The sequence below is a fragment of the Emydura macquarii genome, unplaced genomic scaffold, assembly GCF_026122565.2.
Source record: "Emydura macquarii macquarii isolate MOO-44397 ecotype Brisbane River unplaced genomic scaffold, CSIRO-AGI_Emac_v2 contig_1644, whole genome shotgun sequence".
In the NCBI taxonomy this organism is placed as follows: Eukaryota; Metazoa; Chordata; order Testudines; family Chelidae; genus Emydura; species Emydura macquarii.
Window position 1 is genome coordinate 11999773 of NW_027131781.1, and position 18321 is coordinate 12018093.

Here is an 18321-nt window from a genome sequence, read left to right on the forward strand (position 1 = left end):
AGTCGTCTGCAAGGTTTATTGGATGGATGCAGAATTCCAATAGACTTTTCACTCATCACATCCACACAAAGAAGTGGTATGGGTGTGCATGATCTGAGCTACTAAGAATGAAGTTGGATCCTTGTTTAGTTTGTTTAATTGCCTATATGCCTGGGCAATGGCATGGGATTTTGGCAACAGCTTGTGCCATCCCATATTAAATATACTATTTCCATGAGAGCACCCAAGCATGTGAGTCCACCATTCATTTTCTACACCCCCACCCATTCATAATGATGCTGTAAACGAGAGCTCATGTAATAATGTTTTGGCTACAGATATGTATGCAGGGTTGTTGTAGCCATATCAGTCCCAGGATATTAGAGAGACAAGGTGGGGGAGGTAATATCTTTTATTAGACCAACTCCTGTTGGTGAGAGAGACAAGCTTTTGAGCTATGCAGAGCTTTTCTTCAGATCTGGGAAAGGTACTAAGATTGTCACAGCTAAATATAAGGTCCAACAGATAGGTTAGCATAAGTAGTAAGCACATATTCCAAAGGGCCACTTCACCTTGACTGGTCCCTTAGAGTATGTGCTAACTATTTGTCCTAAACTATCTGTTGGATCTTGTATTTAGCCGTGTCACTTTTAGTACCTTTCCCAAACCTGAAGAAGAGCTCTGTGTAGGTCGAAAGCTTGTCTCTCTCACCAACAGAAGTTGGTCCAATAAAAGATTTTTACCTCTTGGGTACAGATATACAGACAACATGGCAGCCAGATAAAGCACACGCACATGGCATGGGAACTCAGGGCCTCTCTTTCTACAAACACTGGCCTTCACTAAAATTAGAGAGTTGGAAAGCCCCTTACAAACACATACAATACCCAAAATCATAATGAGAGAGAATCTCCAGGGGCTGCCATGTGGGTTAAGACTTTTACACTAGCCACTGGGAGACACACTAATCCCACAAACAGGAGCAGCTCTGTTTTCATCCAGAAGAGGGAAGTGGCAACACATTCTAGACACGTTGGCTGTTGTATCACAGTCACCTATCCTCTGATGAGCCCTGCCAACAGAATAAGGGATGTTCATGCAGCCCCACTAAGCCCACATTCCTGCACTCAGATTAAAAATGAATGATCAGGCAGGGTTAATTGTTTCCTGCAGAGAAAATCCAGGTTGGCAGCTGTTCTTCCAAAGCTTCTTAAAAACAAAACAAAAAAAATGAAGCTGCTCAGGAGGCAGTTGCTGCAGTCTAACCTCCAAGACTCCTTTCTTGTAGCCAGTGATCTATTATTATTATAACTAAAGTCCTGATAGAGGGCGTGGGAGCCAGGTGCCTGGCCCCGGGGGGAATTTGTTGCCGGCAGCAGCCGCACGGCTCAGAGTGAATGAGCAACTGCTTCATTTCTCTGGATACTTTATGAAGACCCCACTGGTTATAAAGTGTCTGACTCAGCCATTGCAAATGCTAGTTCCTTTCTTTCTGCAAAGAGACCCGATGGACATCAGGGCTTCTGCAAAGAGACCCGATGGACATCCCGATGGATTATCAGGAGTGATAATATTCTGGGAGATCCTTGGCTGTGCAAAAACTTCAAGACTCTAGTATCTTGCCATGATGCACTCATTTCTTTATTTAATTTAACACAGGAGCCTATCCTGTATTGGCCTGTGTGATGCCGACGCAGATATTGAGGTGCTTTGTGCAGCAGAGCTGGTGACCACAAAGACACTGCAGTTGCAACCTTGTCAGTCTGCAACAATTCCTGCATCTTGCATGCACTCCTTCCTGGGATTCTATGTTCCCCAGGAGTTGAGGCTCAGCACCCTAGGGGTACTCCAGAGAGGGAGAGACTGTGCTCAGGATGTCACCTAAGGGTAGAGAGGCTACTGTGCAGGCAAGAGTGGGGGAGAATTGGAGTCCAGCCATATCCTAGTTTCCAACTCCTATGCACACCAGTCAATTTCGGCAACAGCAATTGCTCCTGCCCAGGTGAAGGTACTCAGCTCCAGGAAGGAGAGAAGGGCAGACATCTATTCAGATGTGTATCTTTGCTGGGTTTGGGGCCAGAGCAGGATTTGGCCCGTGGTGTTATTTCTAATAATTGATGGAATTTTAATTTTAATTGATTGCACTCGGGGAGACAGCTGATGCAGAGGGTGTAGAGCTCTGAGTTTACAGTCACGGCAGACAGGCAGCTTTATGGGAGGGAGAGTGGGGGGGGGGGTGTTAAACGGCAACAGCTGAACATGAAAAAGCAGCCGGGGAAAGAGTCTGGAGATGCTATTGTGGCTGAAGAACAGTTCAGATTCTGAGCTCAGGAACTCAAACTAAAGGTGGGCCTGAAGATTATTTCTCTGTGACACAGCATTTGTTGAGATGAATTTTATGTAAGGTGCATTAAACCTATTGATTAGTGTTACTAAACATAACCCAGTGGAAGTGGCTTCTATTTAGTTTCAGTCATTCATTTATTTAGTCTTATAAACCAGTGGCAATGGGTAAATGACCCCCTAAAACCTTCAAACATCAAGATCTGCAGCCATCACTTGAGCGGCTATCAGAACCTAACCACTTCACCAGTTTCCGAGGCCCTGACAATCCGTGACAGCAGAACCCACTTCACAGCTGAAATGAAATCAAGAGAATGCTTTATTATGGTGGACCGGGGGGTCCTTGTGTGAAGACTACATGTCCCAGCCAACATCATAAAACTTTCATTGGGGCAGCTGCACTAAAAAACTCCACCAGTCAGTGACAGATTGGTACTGGAGGTGCAGAATACGTAAAGGCCAGAAGAATTTACAAATAGCACATTTCCTAGATAGACATCCTACAATAATAAATGATATTCATCATTTACTAATCTAAATGTACTCCACCTTTTCCTTCTGGGGGAGTTGTGCAGGAGGCCAGTTACAGAAAGGGCACATGAAGATGCTGCAAACAAGGTCACCCATTTTGTAAAAGATACAAAACTGAAGACAAAAGAGATAAGGATCAGAGCAATCAGAATCCAAAGGAATCGCAGCTGCTTAAGCAACTGAGCAAATGAATATCAGCCTCAATGAAAGTACACTCATTAGTCTGTGCAGAAGAAATATAACCTAGGGAATGACAGCCTTGTGGGACTGTCATCCAGAATGCTGTGCACAAAAAGGATTTGGGGATTACCGAATCATTAAAATCATGGACCCAGTGCATACACCACCGCAGCCAAAAAAGCAAATTAGATACTGATGCCGGGGATATGAAAGAGGTAATATTGTTATTTTATATGACTGTTGTGCGTTAAATCCTTTCTGGAATATTGTGAGCATAGTCCCACAGCAACAATTCTATTACCTCCAAAAGGAAACAAGGGTGATATTAGGTGTTGGAAATCTGAAGTGTAAGTAGATCTAGACAAAATAGTTTGATCAGATTCCGAAACTAAGTTGTTTCTGGTGTGTTCTTCCTGCTTTTTGTCTTCATAGAATATTCTAAGGAACAAATTTACTGGCAGAAATGTCCAATGAAATAGCAAATATTAAAGGATAATTCATGGGAAATATGAGCGTTCACACCAGAAACCTGATTCCAAAGGTTATGTTCATCCAGCCATGGACAAAAGCATACTGTCTGATTTAAGTATCCAAGCAAAACTAACCAAAGAAGCACAGATGTTGGATATTAAATATAACACTCTCACGTAATTTAGAGAACAATCATTATTTGCAGCCATTATTCTGTGACTAATATAAAATAATGAATACGTGTCAGAAAATTGCAATCTGCTCAGAAAATATTTGCAAAAAGAAAGGTGAAATTCAAAGAATAAACTGTTGGTTATGAATAATTAACCAGCTGTAGCTATGCAGAAAATGTAAAGACTTTGGGCTTGTTCCCACTGAAAAAGAGGAAAAATTTGAGGTGCCATCCTCAAATTTCCAAATTAAGAAATTATTTTGGTCTCTGTTGAAATTCCCTCCCCTGTGTTATTCAGAAGGTCAAACTAAATGATCACAATGCTCCTTTCTGGCCTTATTCTATGAATAAGAAAAGATGGATACAATACTCTGCTAAGTGCTCATTATTTATATGTTGTTATTATTATTATTATGCCCACAAAGTTGTCAGAAATAAACTGTCCTGGTTTCAGAAACCAAAAAAAGGAAGGTAACATTTTCAAAATTGCCAAAGTGACTTAGAAGCCAAAGTCCCATTTTCAAAAGTGATTTCGGCACTAAGTCTCATTGAAAATCAATGGGATGTAGGCTCTTCAGTCAATTAGGGGCTTTTGAAAATTTTATCTATGATCTAAAAATAAGAACAAGGCAATAAATGGGGAACTCAAGTAGAAATATTGCATGCAAAGGAGTAACTTTCCCTGTAGTAGATTTGGTTTTAAGGAATATTTGGGTGTGGGGGAGTGTATATTGAATATCTGGAAGATGGGAATAAAATAGCCCAACAAAAGGCAGGTATGTTGGGTTGGATGGCCTTTTCAGTTCCTGATATTTCCTGTGTGCTTTTGCTTGTAGGACAGTTGCTGCTTTTTCTATGGGTCTCACTGGCAATCAAATGATACAGAAAGGAAATTCCCGTTGGTTCATGTGGCATTTGCTTTGTTGAATAAACATAAGTGGAGATAGCTCACCTACAATTTAAAATGACTTACCCTACCAGTGAAAAATGAGTCACCACATCTAAAATGATAAAAAAGGGATTTTCCTATTCAAAGGGAGAGGGGGAAAATACATAAACTGGCTGTGCGTGATCTCTGGCTGCTGCAATCCTAGGAAATTCTGCAAAGTCAAATCAAAGGTGGATTTATGAATCCACAGAATCATCCATCATGGCACTGAAAATGCACGCTGAATATTTCACCAGGTGCTGCCAGCTCAGAAAGTGGGTGGGTGTTTGCACTTAGTGTCTTTCAAAGTACCTCCACAGGTCTTGTCCATTAATTTAAAATTCATGGGACCATCTGGTTTCCCCCCCCTTTCCCTCACACCCAGTCCCTCTACTAAACTGAAGTTTGCAACAGAGGAAGCCAAATTAATCCCTTGCCATTAAATGAAAAGCTGTTCGTTTTGGCTCATGTCAGATAAAATTACTGCTGTGTTTACAAATGAGGAGACAATCATCACCGAATTGGACCTGCACAAAGCTCTATCTTCGCTGCTAGATAGAGCACCAGAGGTGCAAATACTGCAAAGAAGATATTGGTAAGCACTGACTGGAATACTGGCTGTGTTTGTGCTTCTTTCGTGTCTGCCATCCATGAATATTCTACTGAACAATTTACTGGCAGGAATGTTTCAGCAAATCTTAAGGAAAATATTGCTGAATATTCATGGACAGCAAATTCAGATTTCAAAATTATGAATAGTGGCACCAAAAACCTGATTCTAAGGGTCCATCTACACAACAAGTTAGACACAGCAACACACATTTTTCTGGCTTGGTTAGGAGCATCAGTGATCTAACATGGTTGTATGTAGCATTGTCAGGACAAGATACTTATGGAGATAAGTTCATAAATCACGTGACAGCTTAAGTCATATGCTGCCACGGTTATGCTTGTAGGCTGACGGCACAGAAGAAGGTGAGCCATCAGGGAGCCGTTCCTGGGTTAATATATGTTTATCCCGAAAAAATGTGAGTGGTAAGAAGATATTGAATTCTCTGGAGGTGATAATTAGAATTCATTGAAACAACAGGTAAATAATGACCAAGGCAAAGCTGCGGCCAGTATTTGTTTCAAAGGGATAATAAACCCTCATGTTCACCAAAGCAAAGGCCAGCGTATTGTTACATAATCCATTTTAAACCAACTCACCCAGCTAGGCTTGAATCCCTGTCTACTTGCATTAACTACCAGCGGAATTTTTAATTTTGGCTCTAACATTCTAAACAGGAGATCGGGGTAAAAGTCCAGAAGACAGTATTATATTTCAATTATTACCATTAAATTATTATTAATAATTCATAGAAAGAAAGGGTGAATATGTACCTAAAAGACCTGAAGTCTATTCTCAGCACTGATGTGGACTCTTTTGCAGCCTTGTACAAATCCCTTAATTTCTCCTTGTCTGTTTCCCCTTCTGTAAAGTGATGACAATAAGCCTACTTCACGGGGGATTTTTAAAGCTTAACATTTTTAAAGCTTAACATTTGTACTGTGCTTTGAGCTCCTTATACGAAAGGTGCTAGAAATGTAAATGAAAGATATTATTATTCATCTTTTATAGTATTTATACACTTGCTGCTCTGTATGGATACCTGATAACTTTAACCCCCCGAGATGCTAATAATAGCAATAATCAATACATATAGTACTGCCAATCAATATGCATGCATTGCAGGTGTGATCTGATTGGTTGATATTCCTCCAGATGCCGGCATTGTTCACTTCTCCAGTGAATAGAAACTTACTGACTCATCACATAACTGTTTTCAGCCAGTCGCAAAGCAGGAATTTTCTCTTGTCTGTTGCAGTGGATTTAATGCATTGATTTATTTATTACTGCTACTATTATAAATTATTATTATTTATTAATATTGCAGCTTCAGACTCAGCTAAAGCAGAAATGTCTGATGAATAAATGAAATAACCTGGTGAGAAATTAGCAAACTTCTCAGCCCACAAAATTTTAAAAATAAATACCATCAATATGCTAAAATATTCACTGCCATACGTGTGGTTTTTTCAATTTCCCCAGCACTCATCTTTGAAATAACATTTCACACCAAGGAGAAACCCAAATACTTGTTCTCTACCATTAGAAATAAATTGGGTTAAAACAGCTGTTAATTTGCATCTAAAGTAGAACTGTTTATTTTCAGCAGAAAACTGAAATGTTTTATGAAATTTCAGAGGTGCCGCATTCATTTCTCACATTTCAAGAAACTTTGTGGGCATTTGTTTGTTTGTAGTTTTTTCTCAAGCTGGCTATAATTTTGGTAGATTTTCCACTTTTGCTTTTATGTCCCAGTGGTTTGCATGTTTTTCCCACAGCAGCAAAACATCCTTTCAGCAAAAGCCAAAGTTCACCAGTTTGGTCTTTAGGCAGCACCCTTCAGCACTTGCAATTTGTCTTTCTTCTTTTCTTAAATGGTTTGACTATTTCTCCTATTTATTTTCTATTTGCCCCTTCCCCTTTACCCATGACCAAGAAGAGAGACATTTTTTCACATGTGCAAGCATTAGCAGCTGCTGGGAAGCAACCTTAGCTGTGTCTGGAATGACCTGATCTTGTTTCCTTATGAAAAATACGACTAGAAGAACAGTCAGTAGAGAATAAATATGAACTCTTGTGCTGATTCTATTTGTATGTAAAAGAGGTAAGGGACAGTTACTCATGCGTATATAATGACCCAGGGGCCGTGGTAATTTGAGTGAAAGCCATGCCCACTCTAATAAAACCTCTGCTCATTTCAACAGACCCACTCTTGCAGATTATCACTGCACATTAGGCACAGATTGAGCCAAAAGAGCTCTTTGATTCCTACTATTATTCTGACAAATCAGTCTGTAAGTATCATTGAACCCTGGGTGTTAACAAGACTAATTTGCAAGAGTACAACCCTTAGAACATCAAGGAATTGGAATACCCAGAAGCTCTGGGCTTCCTGAATAGGTTTCACTTCTGTCTCTTTTTTGAGTAGTTGGTTGTGGGCAGGGAAATTGAGCCAGGAAAGATTCTGAGGAAGCTTTTTTTTTTTTTTTTTTGTATCCATCATTAGCACCTTTATTGTTCTCCTCTTCAGGTGCTAAGCATTAGTGGTGCCTACTCTAATATGCCATGGCCTCCTGGATGCGCAGAAGAAGAGAAATCCTACACAAAGGGCACAGAACCCTTCTGAATGGGACAATATTTGTGTCACTGAGTATTCATTATTCATACTCCTGCCCGGCTCTGCAGGCTAAGTGCTTTCTAAGCCATTCTTAGCACAATTCCTTTTCACAAAGATTTATCTCAGAGCCCTAGATCTAAGCCGACTCCTCCTACACGCATTGAGCCCACTGCAGGAGGGAAACATCCAGCAGTTGAGTCTATATTAGCCTAATCTTTCTTTATTTTAAAAATATGTACTGGATTTGAGAACCTGTTCCTATCCCACATCTACCAGTAGCAGTAAGGAAATACCCCATTAGTGTAGTCCACTTTCCCCTGCACTTCCCCTATCTGACTCTTCAGCTGAACTGGACCAGTTCTTCCTAATCTGCCTCAAATTCTGAATACAAGCTCCAAATTCTGACTTCCAAAACAAATAGGAAAGGGGTGTGGAAAGAGGTCTGCAAAACCAAGTCCTAAAAAGGCCCCTTTTAACCTTGGAGGAGCGCCCCAACTGAGAAGAAACTCAGAGAAATGCCATTCCCCTTCCTTAAAAATTGCAGAAAGATGAACCTGACATGGTCTGTAAACTGTGATTGGATAAACATGCAAAAAGTTTGCTTGCTTATCCAAAGCTCATCTCCACGCTGTGAACAACAGAAGACATCTTCCTCATGAGACTTCTGGTACTCTCTACCTCTGGTTGGGCCAGAAATACTTCCAAAGTATTTTTTGGGACATATCAGTGCTTTTGACTCTGGTGCACATTAGACTGAGCTCCAGCAAAATAGACATTTATAGGGTCAGATTTTCGAAAGATCTCATTTCCAGTGTAGGCAACAAAATAAATGGCCAGTTGTTCAAAGGTTCTGCCAATATGCTGAAAATCTGGCCAGAAACATCCCAGTAGGAGCTGCTGAATCCTGATCTTCAAAAATCTGATTGTAGGTGTTGAGCTCTTGAAAATTGGACCCTGAAATTTTTAAATTTTGGCCTTCGAAAATTGAGAAAAAGCTTTCTGGGGGAAAAACACCCCTAAATAAATTTAAAAATGTAAAAAGTCTGGCTGAGGTACAATCCATGCAGGGCCTGGGTGTTGGGTAGGGGGAGAAAGGTGGCTCTCAGCTAAGATACACCAGCCAGAGGTCCTTATAAGGGCAGCTGTCTATTCTGCTTTGTACAGTGGCATAAGGGGGATGGAGCCAGTGGCCAGGGTCTGGCTAAGCTTTGAGGTTAGTTTCAGTCGAGGTAAATTGGCTGGGATCACAGGCCAGGATGTAAGCTATAAGCCCTGGACACTTCTCCACTTCCACTATGGATGCACACACTACCCAATCATCCACCATCCCAGTTCAGGTACTCCAATGGTTGCTTCATTTTCTCTTGTCAACCTCCTTTATTGTTGCCTGACTGGGTATCATTAGAGACCTGGACTCCTAGGGGCCTGGGAAAGTTTATATGTTATTTGGATTAAGGTTTTCAGAAAAAAGTTATTTTGTCCAAAGAGTTCCACTCAACTTCAACCTCAATTAAAATAAATGAACCTTTGTTTAATGCCCAAGGGGAAAGGACAGGAGTGAAACAAAGAGGGTGATGTTATAGGCTGACTCTTTAATCTCGTGTGGGACATTAATTTCATTCCACGGATTTAGGAGGAAATCTCCATAGGCTACTTTTGACCCTGTACCCATTAGCAAACAGCTTTAGCTGAGAATCTGGTATCCAAAGGGAAATGACTGCATGGCTTCTCTGCTAATTAGGACTTTGGGCAAAGAGGCATGGATCTGGACAAAGAGAAGAACATTAGTGAGAAGGTCAGCATCAGGGGAGACAATATGCCAGCTTGCAAATTGATGCGGAGGACTAAACTCAGCAGCTGGGGAACCCTGAAGCTTGGAGGGAAGGTAAATGATAAGAAAATGAGACCTTCACATGCACCAAGAATACAGCTGAGCTACGGTCACCTCTGGCTCTGAATGGAGAAAATGAAAAACTCATTGATGCATAAAGTTTCCTAGTTCTATGAGTGTCAAACCAGATAGAACTGTACCTTGAATTCTTTACACAGATGAAATTCCCATTGATGTTGGTGGGCATTTTAACTGAGTAAGGACAGCAGAACCAAGCCCTTATAGATCAGCATGTTGTTATTTCAGCTAGGCCTCTCCGTCTACTTGCACAATACCAACCACAGAGGAGGCAGAATCGCATCACTTAAGGAGCTTTCAATCCAAAGAGACGCACAATACAGTGCAGGTTCATACTGCGCTGACTGGACAAAAGTTGGACTTACTACCCAACCAACACTGATTAATGTTGACTAGACTTCATGGGAGAAGGAGGTTTTCAGGAGAAATTGAAGAGAGGACAATATGATAGGGATGGAGCTGTGGCATAAATGGTAGCGCAGAAGAAGGGATACCTGTGAAAACCTGAAGCTTTATCACCAGATGGACAGGAAATGCACCAACTAGATGCTCCACTGTACGGTAGCACTGCGGTGACAGAGAGGGGGACAGCTCAAAACCTGTTACAAATGCCACCAATTGAGACTAATGCTGACTCCAGACTCCAGCTGGTAACTCTGTAAAGCTCACGGAGACTTTGCAAAAATTCTGCTATCATCATACTAGGAATGTATTAGCAGTGGAGAGGAAAGAACGGGGTGAGGAAATTCATTTAAACCCACTAATTATTATGATTAATCTCTTTCTGTTCCCCTACCCTAATCTAGCACTCTTCTGAACACTCTGTCCCTGATAGTGTGAGAGCCTCCTTCTTTGCAGATCCTGCTATCTGAAGGAACTTTTCCCTGTGTCTTTCTGCACAGCTTCCTGCTAGCCTAGCTGCAGCTTCCTTTCTGGTGCAGCCCCCTCAGATTCTCCCATCTTGGCCCAAAAGTAGAGCTGATCAGAAAATGGGGGAGGGTTCTGCAGAAAAATGTGACTGTTCATCAAAAAAACGGAAACCCTGACCACTGAAAAACGTAGGCTTCACAAATAATAATAATCATAGAACCATAGAGTTGGAAGGGACCTCAGGAGGTCATCTAGTCCAACCCCCTGCTCAGAGCAGGACTAACCTCAGCTAAATAATCCCAGTGAGGGTTTTGTCAAGCCGCAGCTTAAAAACCTCTAAAGATGGCGATTCCACCACCTCCCTAGGTAACCCATTCCAGTGCTTCACCACCCTCCTAGTGAAAAACTTTTTCCTAATGTCCAATCTAGACCTACCCCCCTGCAACTTGAGACCGTTGCTCCTTGTTCTGTCATCTGCCACCACTGAGAACAGCCTAGCTCCATCCTCCCTGGAACCCCCTTTCAGGTAGTTAAAGGCTGCTATCAAATCCCCCCTCATTCTTCTCTCTGTAGACTGAACAAGCCTAGTTCCTTCAGCCTCTCCTCATAAGTCTTGTGCTCCAGCCCCCTAATAATTAATAATAAAAACACAGATGAAAACTGCCAAACATTTTTGGCCAAAAGCCCAACATTATTTTGGTTTTCATTTTGCAAGTGTTCAAGGAAAGGAGACACTTGCAAAAAAATTGTTTAGTCAAAAACTGAATTTTCCCTCCAAAAAATGTTTCACCAAGCCCCACGCAAAAGCATTCTTCTCTGCAGAGAAGCCCTGTGTCTCTTGTCTGCCGTCCTGTGTCTCTCCTCATGCTCATCTATCCATTCCTCTTCAAGCCTGATCAGAAAGTTTCTCTTTCCCCCTCACTTATACATCACTCAGATACCACAGTGAAGGGCATGAGACTATCTAGATGAAGTGGGTGGGAGACAGATGCACAGAAATGATCCTCTGGGACATAGATTCTGCTCACCCACTTAATACAGTTAATATACACTTGAGCTGACTGACATACATTAGGCTCAAGTGAACCTGGATGACACTGTTTTGAGAGCTTCTCATTAAAGTTGAGTTACGAAAAGGGTTGAAATCTGGCTCCCTGTGTACTCAGGTTGGGAATGTCTCCTTCTGTTTGTCCTTTACATAAGCCTAATACTTTTGTATAAATAAACCTGCTTTCTGGAAGCTGCTGACTAGGCCGCCTGGCAGGGCGAATTTGAGTTCAGGTGCCAGGTTTGTCCTGAGCTGTGAGTACGGGAGCTGTGAGCACATTCAGAGGCTGGGTACAGGCGTGTCTCTGTTATGTTGCTCTTGAGCAACCTTGTTCTCCTCAGCCCATGGGATGGCACAGACAAGCTCTGGAATCAGTTCCAGGCCCTGCTAGCCATCCTCAGCCCTGCGCGAGTGAATCAGGATGGGGGAAACAGGGAGAATCCTGAATGAATTCAGTCTGTGGAATAAGCGATGCTTGGATCCATCCCGGCTGCATAATGTCTGAAGGAAGGTTGTTCAGTGCACTTACCTAGCATCCCTTTGTTTGAGCTGGACAAGCACATATCCTTCTCGGCACTGGGCAGAACAAACCCAACCACAAACACCTCCACCCCGTCCGCCATCAGTGCCAAGCCTAAAACAAAGAAGAGCGTCCACTGGAAGCGCCCGTGGCCACACTCTTCGATGATGTTCTCATACTGGTGGGCAAGCTGTTCCTCATCCTCCATCCGCTCTGCTATGAGCTCAGCCTTGTCTCTGAACTCATCGACCATGGCAGGGGCTTTCTTCTTGTGTTTGGCCTTAATGTCGTCTGGGTGAGGGATGCCCTGGTACTCTCCTTCGTAGACCTCGTCATCTTCATCGTGGCCTTCTGTGGCATCACTCTGAGCGTCCTCTTCTTGGCCCGGCTCCTCCCCACCATGGGAATAGCCATCAGTAGGTCCATATCTTTCATAGTTGCTATCCTGATACCTGTAGTCATCTGATACCTGGTTCACCTCTCTAGCTATGTCCTTGGCGCCTTGATACAGGTTTGCGTTGTTTCTATACCGATCATCCATGCTGATCATATACTTCTACAAACAGTATATTGCTGTCTGTATGTTCTCTAATATACACGTGTGTGTTTATTTATTTGTGCAGTCTCTGGTATTTGCTACACAAACATATCTTCCCTCTGATTTGGAAATTCACCTGATGCACAATGCACTGAGCTCACAAAGAGAATGACTGTAAATTTTCAGGGGACAGTTTCTTATAGGGCTTTCGATAAAGTTTCACGTTTGAGCTACACTTTGTTGACTTGCTTCCTTCAGTCGGAGGGAAGGTGTAGTTGGGACTGTTGACTGGTGATATGTGAGGGATCGACAACTTTGTACAACTAGGAGCTAGGAAGATTTGGCAGGCTGCTCTTTTTCCTGATTCATTGTGCTGATGAAGGCTATGCCCTAAGAAAGAAAGAGAAACGGCAATGAGACCACACTGCATTGGGAGGAGAAAGGCAGTGAGTGAAATAGACAACACTGGGAACATACCTTTTTGTATCTGAAAGGTGCAAAAGGGAGATGAAACATTCAGAAACTGTTATTGCACCTTCTAAATGGGGGACATTTAAAGGCTATCAAATAAATTGGAGACCACGATTAGCCTACTGATGTCCCAAATTGTGGCTGACACTGTCTTGAATCATAGTATGTCAATCCTAGAAGCCTGCAGCACTGGTTTCTATAAAGGATATAATGGTATTGAGTAATGCTGATTGATCAATGCCTTAACTAGAGAAATATCTGTCTGCCTACTTGGAGCCCAGCCTTCATGATATTTAGGCGCTCTGTCATCTTAATGAAAGAAAATCTGAGCTTTGCTTTTTCTTTTTCAGCCAGATCACAGATGTAATTTTATTATATGGATTTTTAAATGTATCCCCATCTGGACAAAAAGACCTGACAGATGCAGTGTGTGCAGAGATAAATTCTTCCTCCACCCACCCATGCCCCATTTATTCCATTTCTAACAGCCACTGAATGAGAAGTTTTCTCAGTCGGCAACAAATGAAATTAACATGAAATTATGACCCTCTTCAGAGAAAATTGAGAGAAGCCAAATCATTTATAAACTATTTCAAATTTTGAACACCTGTATTCATTTATTTTTCAAGTGGATTTCAGCCAGTTGGCTCTATTGTGCCTTTTTCCATTACTGCACATAGCTGAAAACAAGGTTTTTGAAAAAGAGGGTCAGTTGGTAAATAAATATACAGTACAGTCGTGCTATAAGAGCTGCTATAGAGTAGACATGGTATAAGATTGGTTTTCACTTTAGGCTTTCAGGTACTAACCTATATAAATAAGGTAATAAATGAACCTTTAATTGATGTATCTATATAGATATGTAACTGTGAGCACTATTATTGTGTGTATATATGTATATATACACTTATGCATACTTTATTTATATGTGTGTGTGTGTGCACATGCATACACACGCATTTGTATGACATGCATAGGTGCTATTCAACATGACACTGCAAACTCTGCACTTTGGAATATTATTCCCATCATGTAGGCACTGTGCAAATGCCATCAAGCTGAAATCATGTACACACAAATCCTGACAGGAAATGCAGTGAAATCAACTTTGTCAACTGCTCTAAAGGGAGCTACTCATGTCACACGCTAGAAAAAGGCCTTTCAGCCAAAGTAGCATTGAAAATATCATTTTGATTAAAACAGAGCCGGCTTGTAGAGCAAGGTCTTTCTATACTCCGTTGAAAAAAGAGTTCCCTTGAGCATGAATGGGCATCCTCCAAGCAGTTCCATGTGTTTATGCAAAGCTCTTTGATTCCTGTTGGGTTACGTCTGCAACAGAATCAAGAGTTTCATGCAGAGTGAAACAGCTTTTGCTCCTGTTGTTCTGGTGTCCTCTAACAGATCTGCTTTCCAGCTCATCTAGAGCACCATCCTTCACACCTGCTTATGGGGCCCACTAACTGTGGGGGGGCACCAGCTTGCTGGCCATACATCCATAACTTGAAAGAGGCAGGTCCCAATATGCTACTGCAACTACTCTTTCCAACGGAATCGCCCTATTTGTACGATGCCAAGGAAGATCTCCCTTCAAAATTGCATTAACTTTGATCTTTGATTTCCCTGTAAGTGGAAATCACCAGCCTTCCCAGCAGCAGGTAATAACCTCATTACATGGTAGACGTGCCAATAAGTCCCCTGTAACTGAGTCTTCACCAGTGCACAGATACGTTTATAGCCCCTGGTCCCTGCTGACCCAGGAATCATCTCACCCCAACCAGTCACTGATCAAGTGGTTCGACGCTTATGTCTTGCAACAAACCAGCTGTTTAGTATTCAGTGCTGTTTAGGGGAGTGCACCTCACCCGAGCGTGGGGGGAAAAAGGAGGGAGGGAGAGATGAGGAGCTGCCTACCCCACCCAGCCCTGAAAGAGACAGTGCACAGACTGCTCTCGGCTAGTATCTTCAAGGGTGTGCGCTGCTTCGAAGGGGAGGAGAGAAGCAGGTGTGAGACCTGGCACACACCCTCTTCACCAGCCGCGCTGGGGACCAAGAGCAGAGCATGCTTCACCATCCTCAGGTATAAAAACTCTCTGCGGCACAGTCCATGAGGGGCAAGCATCTCTGCACTGCTCCCAGTCAGGCACAATCCAGCCATTTATAGGGGCCACTCTCATTACAGGGAACATAGAAAATAAGAATTTTTCAGAATGAAAGAGGCCAGGAAGCTGAGTTAGATCTTTCTGCTCCTTTTATCCAACATGTGCAGCCAGGTGCTTTCCCTTTATGGGGCGGGGGATTCAGTTTCTCTCTATGGACACTGTAAGAGCATCTATCTTTGCTTTAGCTCCCATGACATTTGTCGCTGCATTAAGCACATTTCCCATTTCCTTTCTTTCTGCTGAGTCACCCCATGCATTTTCCATTAGGTTAAAAAGGCAGCCGGGCCATTTTCCAGGACTGAAAAACCAATCAATAAAAAAAAACCCAAAACAGAGACCAGCCAATGAAGTCAGAAAGATCAAGAGACTCTGGAACATGTTTCAGTAAAGAGAAGCATTTGCATCCACTCTGGATGTGTTTATGTGCAAGGAAGTTAATACATGGACAGCAATTCACAGGTTTTACATCTCTTGTTTCATTGCTAAAGGGCTGCTAGTGTGGGTTTAAAAAATCCCCAGACTGCTTTAGAGTCTTTAAAACCATCTCATTTATTAAAGAAATGTTTCCATTATAAAAAGACTTACTCCATGGGTGGACATTATTCTCTTTGAGGCAGTGAAAATTTACTTCCATGGAGAATATTTTCTTTTAAAAAGAAGGGGGAGGGGTTTTTAAACAGGAACAATCTGTTCTGGTACAAAGAATCCTGAAGAACATTAGACCCTGCTGTTGAATTGTTCCAGTGGTATTTGTTGGCAGGTTATGTTTCAAAGTGACCTCAAGTCTCAACCTGTCAAATCAAAGCAAGTGACCCGTGCAGTGTTTCAGTTGCCACTTTCTTTTCTGGAAACAAGATGTTGCTCCCTGCTGGTTATTGTAAAGGTGAACTGCAAAGATTTCTGTGTAAATGAAATAATAATAATTAACACGTTTTTCAAGATTCCAAATCAGCAACAGAATGTGGTCCCCAGGTGCCTAAATGCCATTCAAAATCTGGCCCTTTATGACTTTAAAATGATAAATATATACATTGGACAACAAAAATGCTGGAAATCATTTCCTCCTTTACTAAGATGCCACAACGTGAGCTGAGAATTCTGTGTCAATCACAGGAGACAGAGATGAAGAAGACCTATTTGAACATCTAGGCGATCACCCTGCCAGGCCAGGGTTGTTTCGCACTGTATGGCACCACTTACATCAGGGCATTGTAAAGAACTCAAGGAATTAATGCCAGTCTCTGACCGGCCATATAGGCTAGTGATAGCATCAGCTGTTGAAGTGGGAACGTGGACCCACATAATTCAGGGATTGGCAGGTAAAAAGCTTTTCAGTTCATTTTTATTCTGCAGAATGCAGGGATGTGGGCTGTACAGCGACCAGTCTGGTTGCTAATGGCAGTGGCAAGTGCATCATTATCTTAGTCAACAGCTATATAACAGCCCCTGCCTTTTCCTTCGCATTGCAGCTGTTCTACAGTGTGCAGTCACACTGAGCAATTCCTGAGACATACCCAATAACTCTAGCAGCACACATGCCCCTCTTCTGGGGTATGGAGTAATGCAGCATGCACGCTTCCAGAACAGGGAACTTGTGTTCTCTCCCTGCAGCTTGCACACCCTCCTGGGAGCAGGGACATCTCTCCCTGCAGCTTGCATGATACACTCACTCTTGCTGTCTCTCTCACACTGCAGCCTGCAGAGTACTCTGCTAACAAGTCCTCTCTGCTCTAATGTGTAGCTAGCCAGCAGCTGGCTGCCACTACTGTATTTCCCCTATAAATCCTCCTCTGTCACATGGTACTGGCCAGGCACTTCCATGACCAGTTATTGGTTTCCTTGAATGCAGGACAGAGAAGATATTGAGCCATCGTATATTTCAACTACTCCCTAATTTTCAGTGTGCATTGAGGACCTGATCCTACTCCCATTTAAATCAATGGCAGAATTCACCACTGGGTTCAATGGGTGCTGGTTCTAGCCCCAGATATTGGGACCAGCTGACTGTCAGGAGTGGTGTTAGCAGCTTCCTGTTTCACTCTGCCCCTGAAGGAGATGTTGAGCCGTGAGACTGCTCCAGGGGGAAAGGAGCAAATGTCATTTCAGTGATTTCATTGACTGCTCTCCGCTTAACCAGAATGCAGCCCATACGGGAGCTGCCATGCATTTACTCACACAAGACATCCCATGGAGTAGTTGTATGACTGGTCGAAAGGGTTTCAGAATGGAATCCTCTGTCATTATTCCTTGTAACAGGACACGGGGGGGGGGGGGGGAGGGGTTTGAGGTACATGCACACATGCCAGTGTGTCTGTTAACAGCCCTGAGCCCTTGAAAACTAGGCGCTATAGTCATGGGACACGACTAGGTGCAAGCATGTGACCTACAGGAAACCAGATAGAAGGGTTCCCGCCTTTCCAGCAGGGACAGCAGAGAGGAGGGAGCCTGGGTGGGAGAAGCCCTAGTGCAGGGGGAGTCTCTCCACAGTAGCCAGGAAGGGCTGTGAAAAGGGAAGGTGTGTCCTCTGCCCTCCCAGCCCGTGGGAGCTGGGGAAGCCTTAGGAGGCTAGGAGTGAGTCCCAGTGTCATGAGTTTATTTCACCTGTTTTGCAACCTGGTTTTTACAATAAATTGAGTCCTAGGGACAGGGGCTTGAGATACCTTATATGTGGGGTTTTATTTGCTGTCCCCGGCTGGTGAATCTGCAGACCGGTGTACACTCCTCCTTTACATACTACTTCCCCTCTAAACCATACTACACAATAACCTTCTCTATATATTCTATTTAGTATTTACCCTCCAGTTACCTCCCCACCAAATACTACATACCATCCAATAATCCTGACTCTACACAAAATGTACCCTTCATTAAATCCTGCCTCTGCATGCTATAATTTAGTCTGAAATTACCCCTCCTCTACATATTACTTACCCTGCAATTACTGCACGTCCAGGAGCTACTTTGTGATCAAATGT

The 18321-nt window shown here is 42.7% G+C and overlaps 1 protein-coding gene across 2 annotated transcripts in view; it reads right to left on the reverse strand.

Annotated features, from left to right (window-relative positions):
• Positions 1–12719, reverse strand: part of SV2B (synaptic vesicle glycoprotein 2B) — a 39584-nt gene extending 26865 nt beyond the window's left edge. For both annotated transcript variants that reach the window (XM_067556104.1, XM_067556103.1), the window contains exon 1: positions 12188–12719. In XM_067556104.1, coding sequence (XP_067412205.1) covers positions 12188–12719 — 532 coding nt within the window. The remainder of the gene's footprint in view (positions 1–12187) is intronic.
• Positions 12720–18321: the final 5602 nt, after the last annotated feature.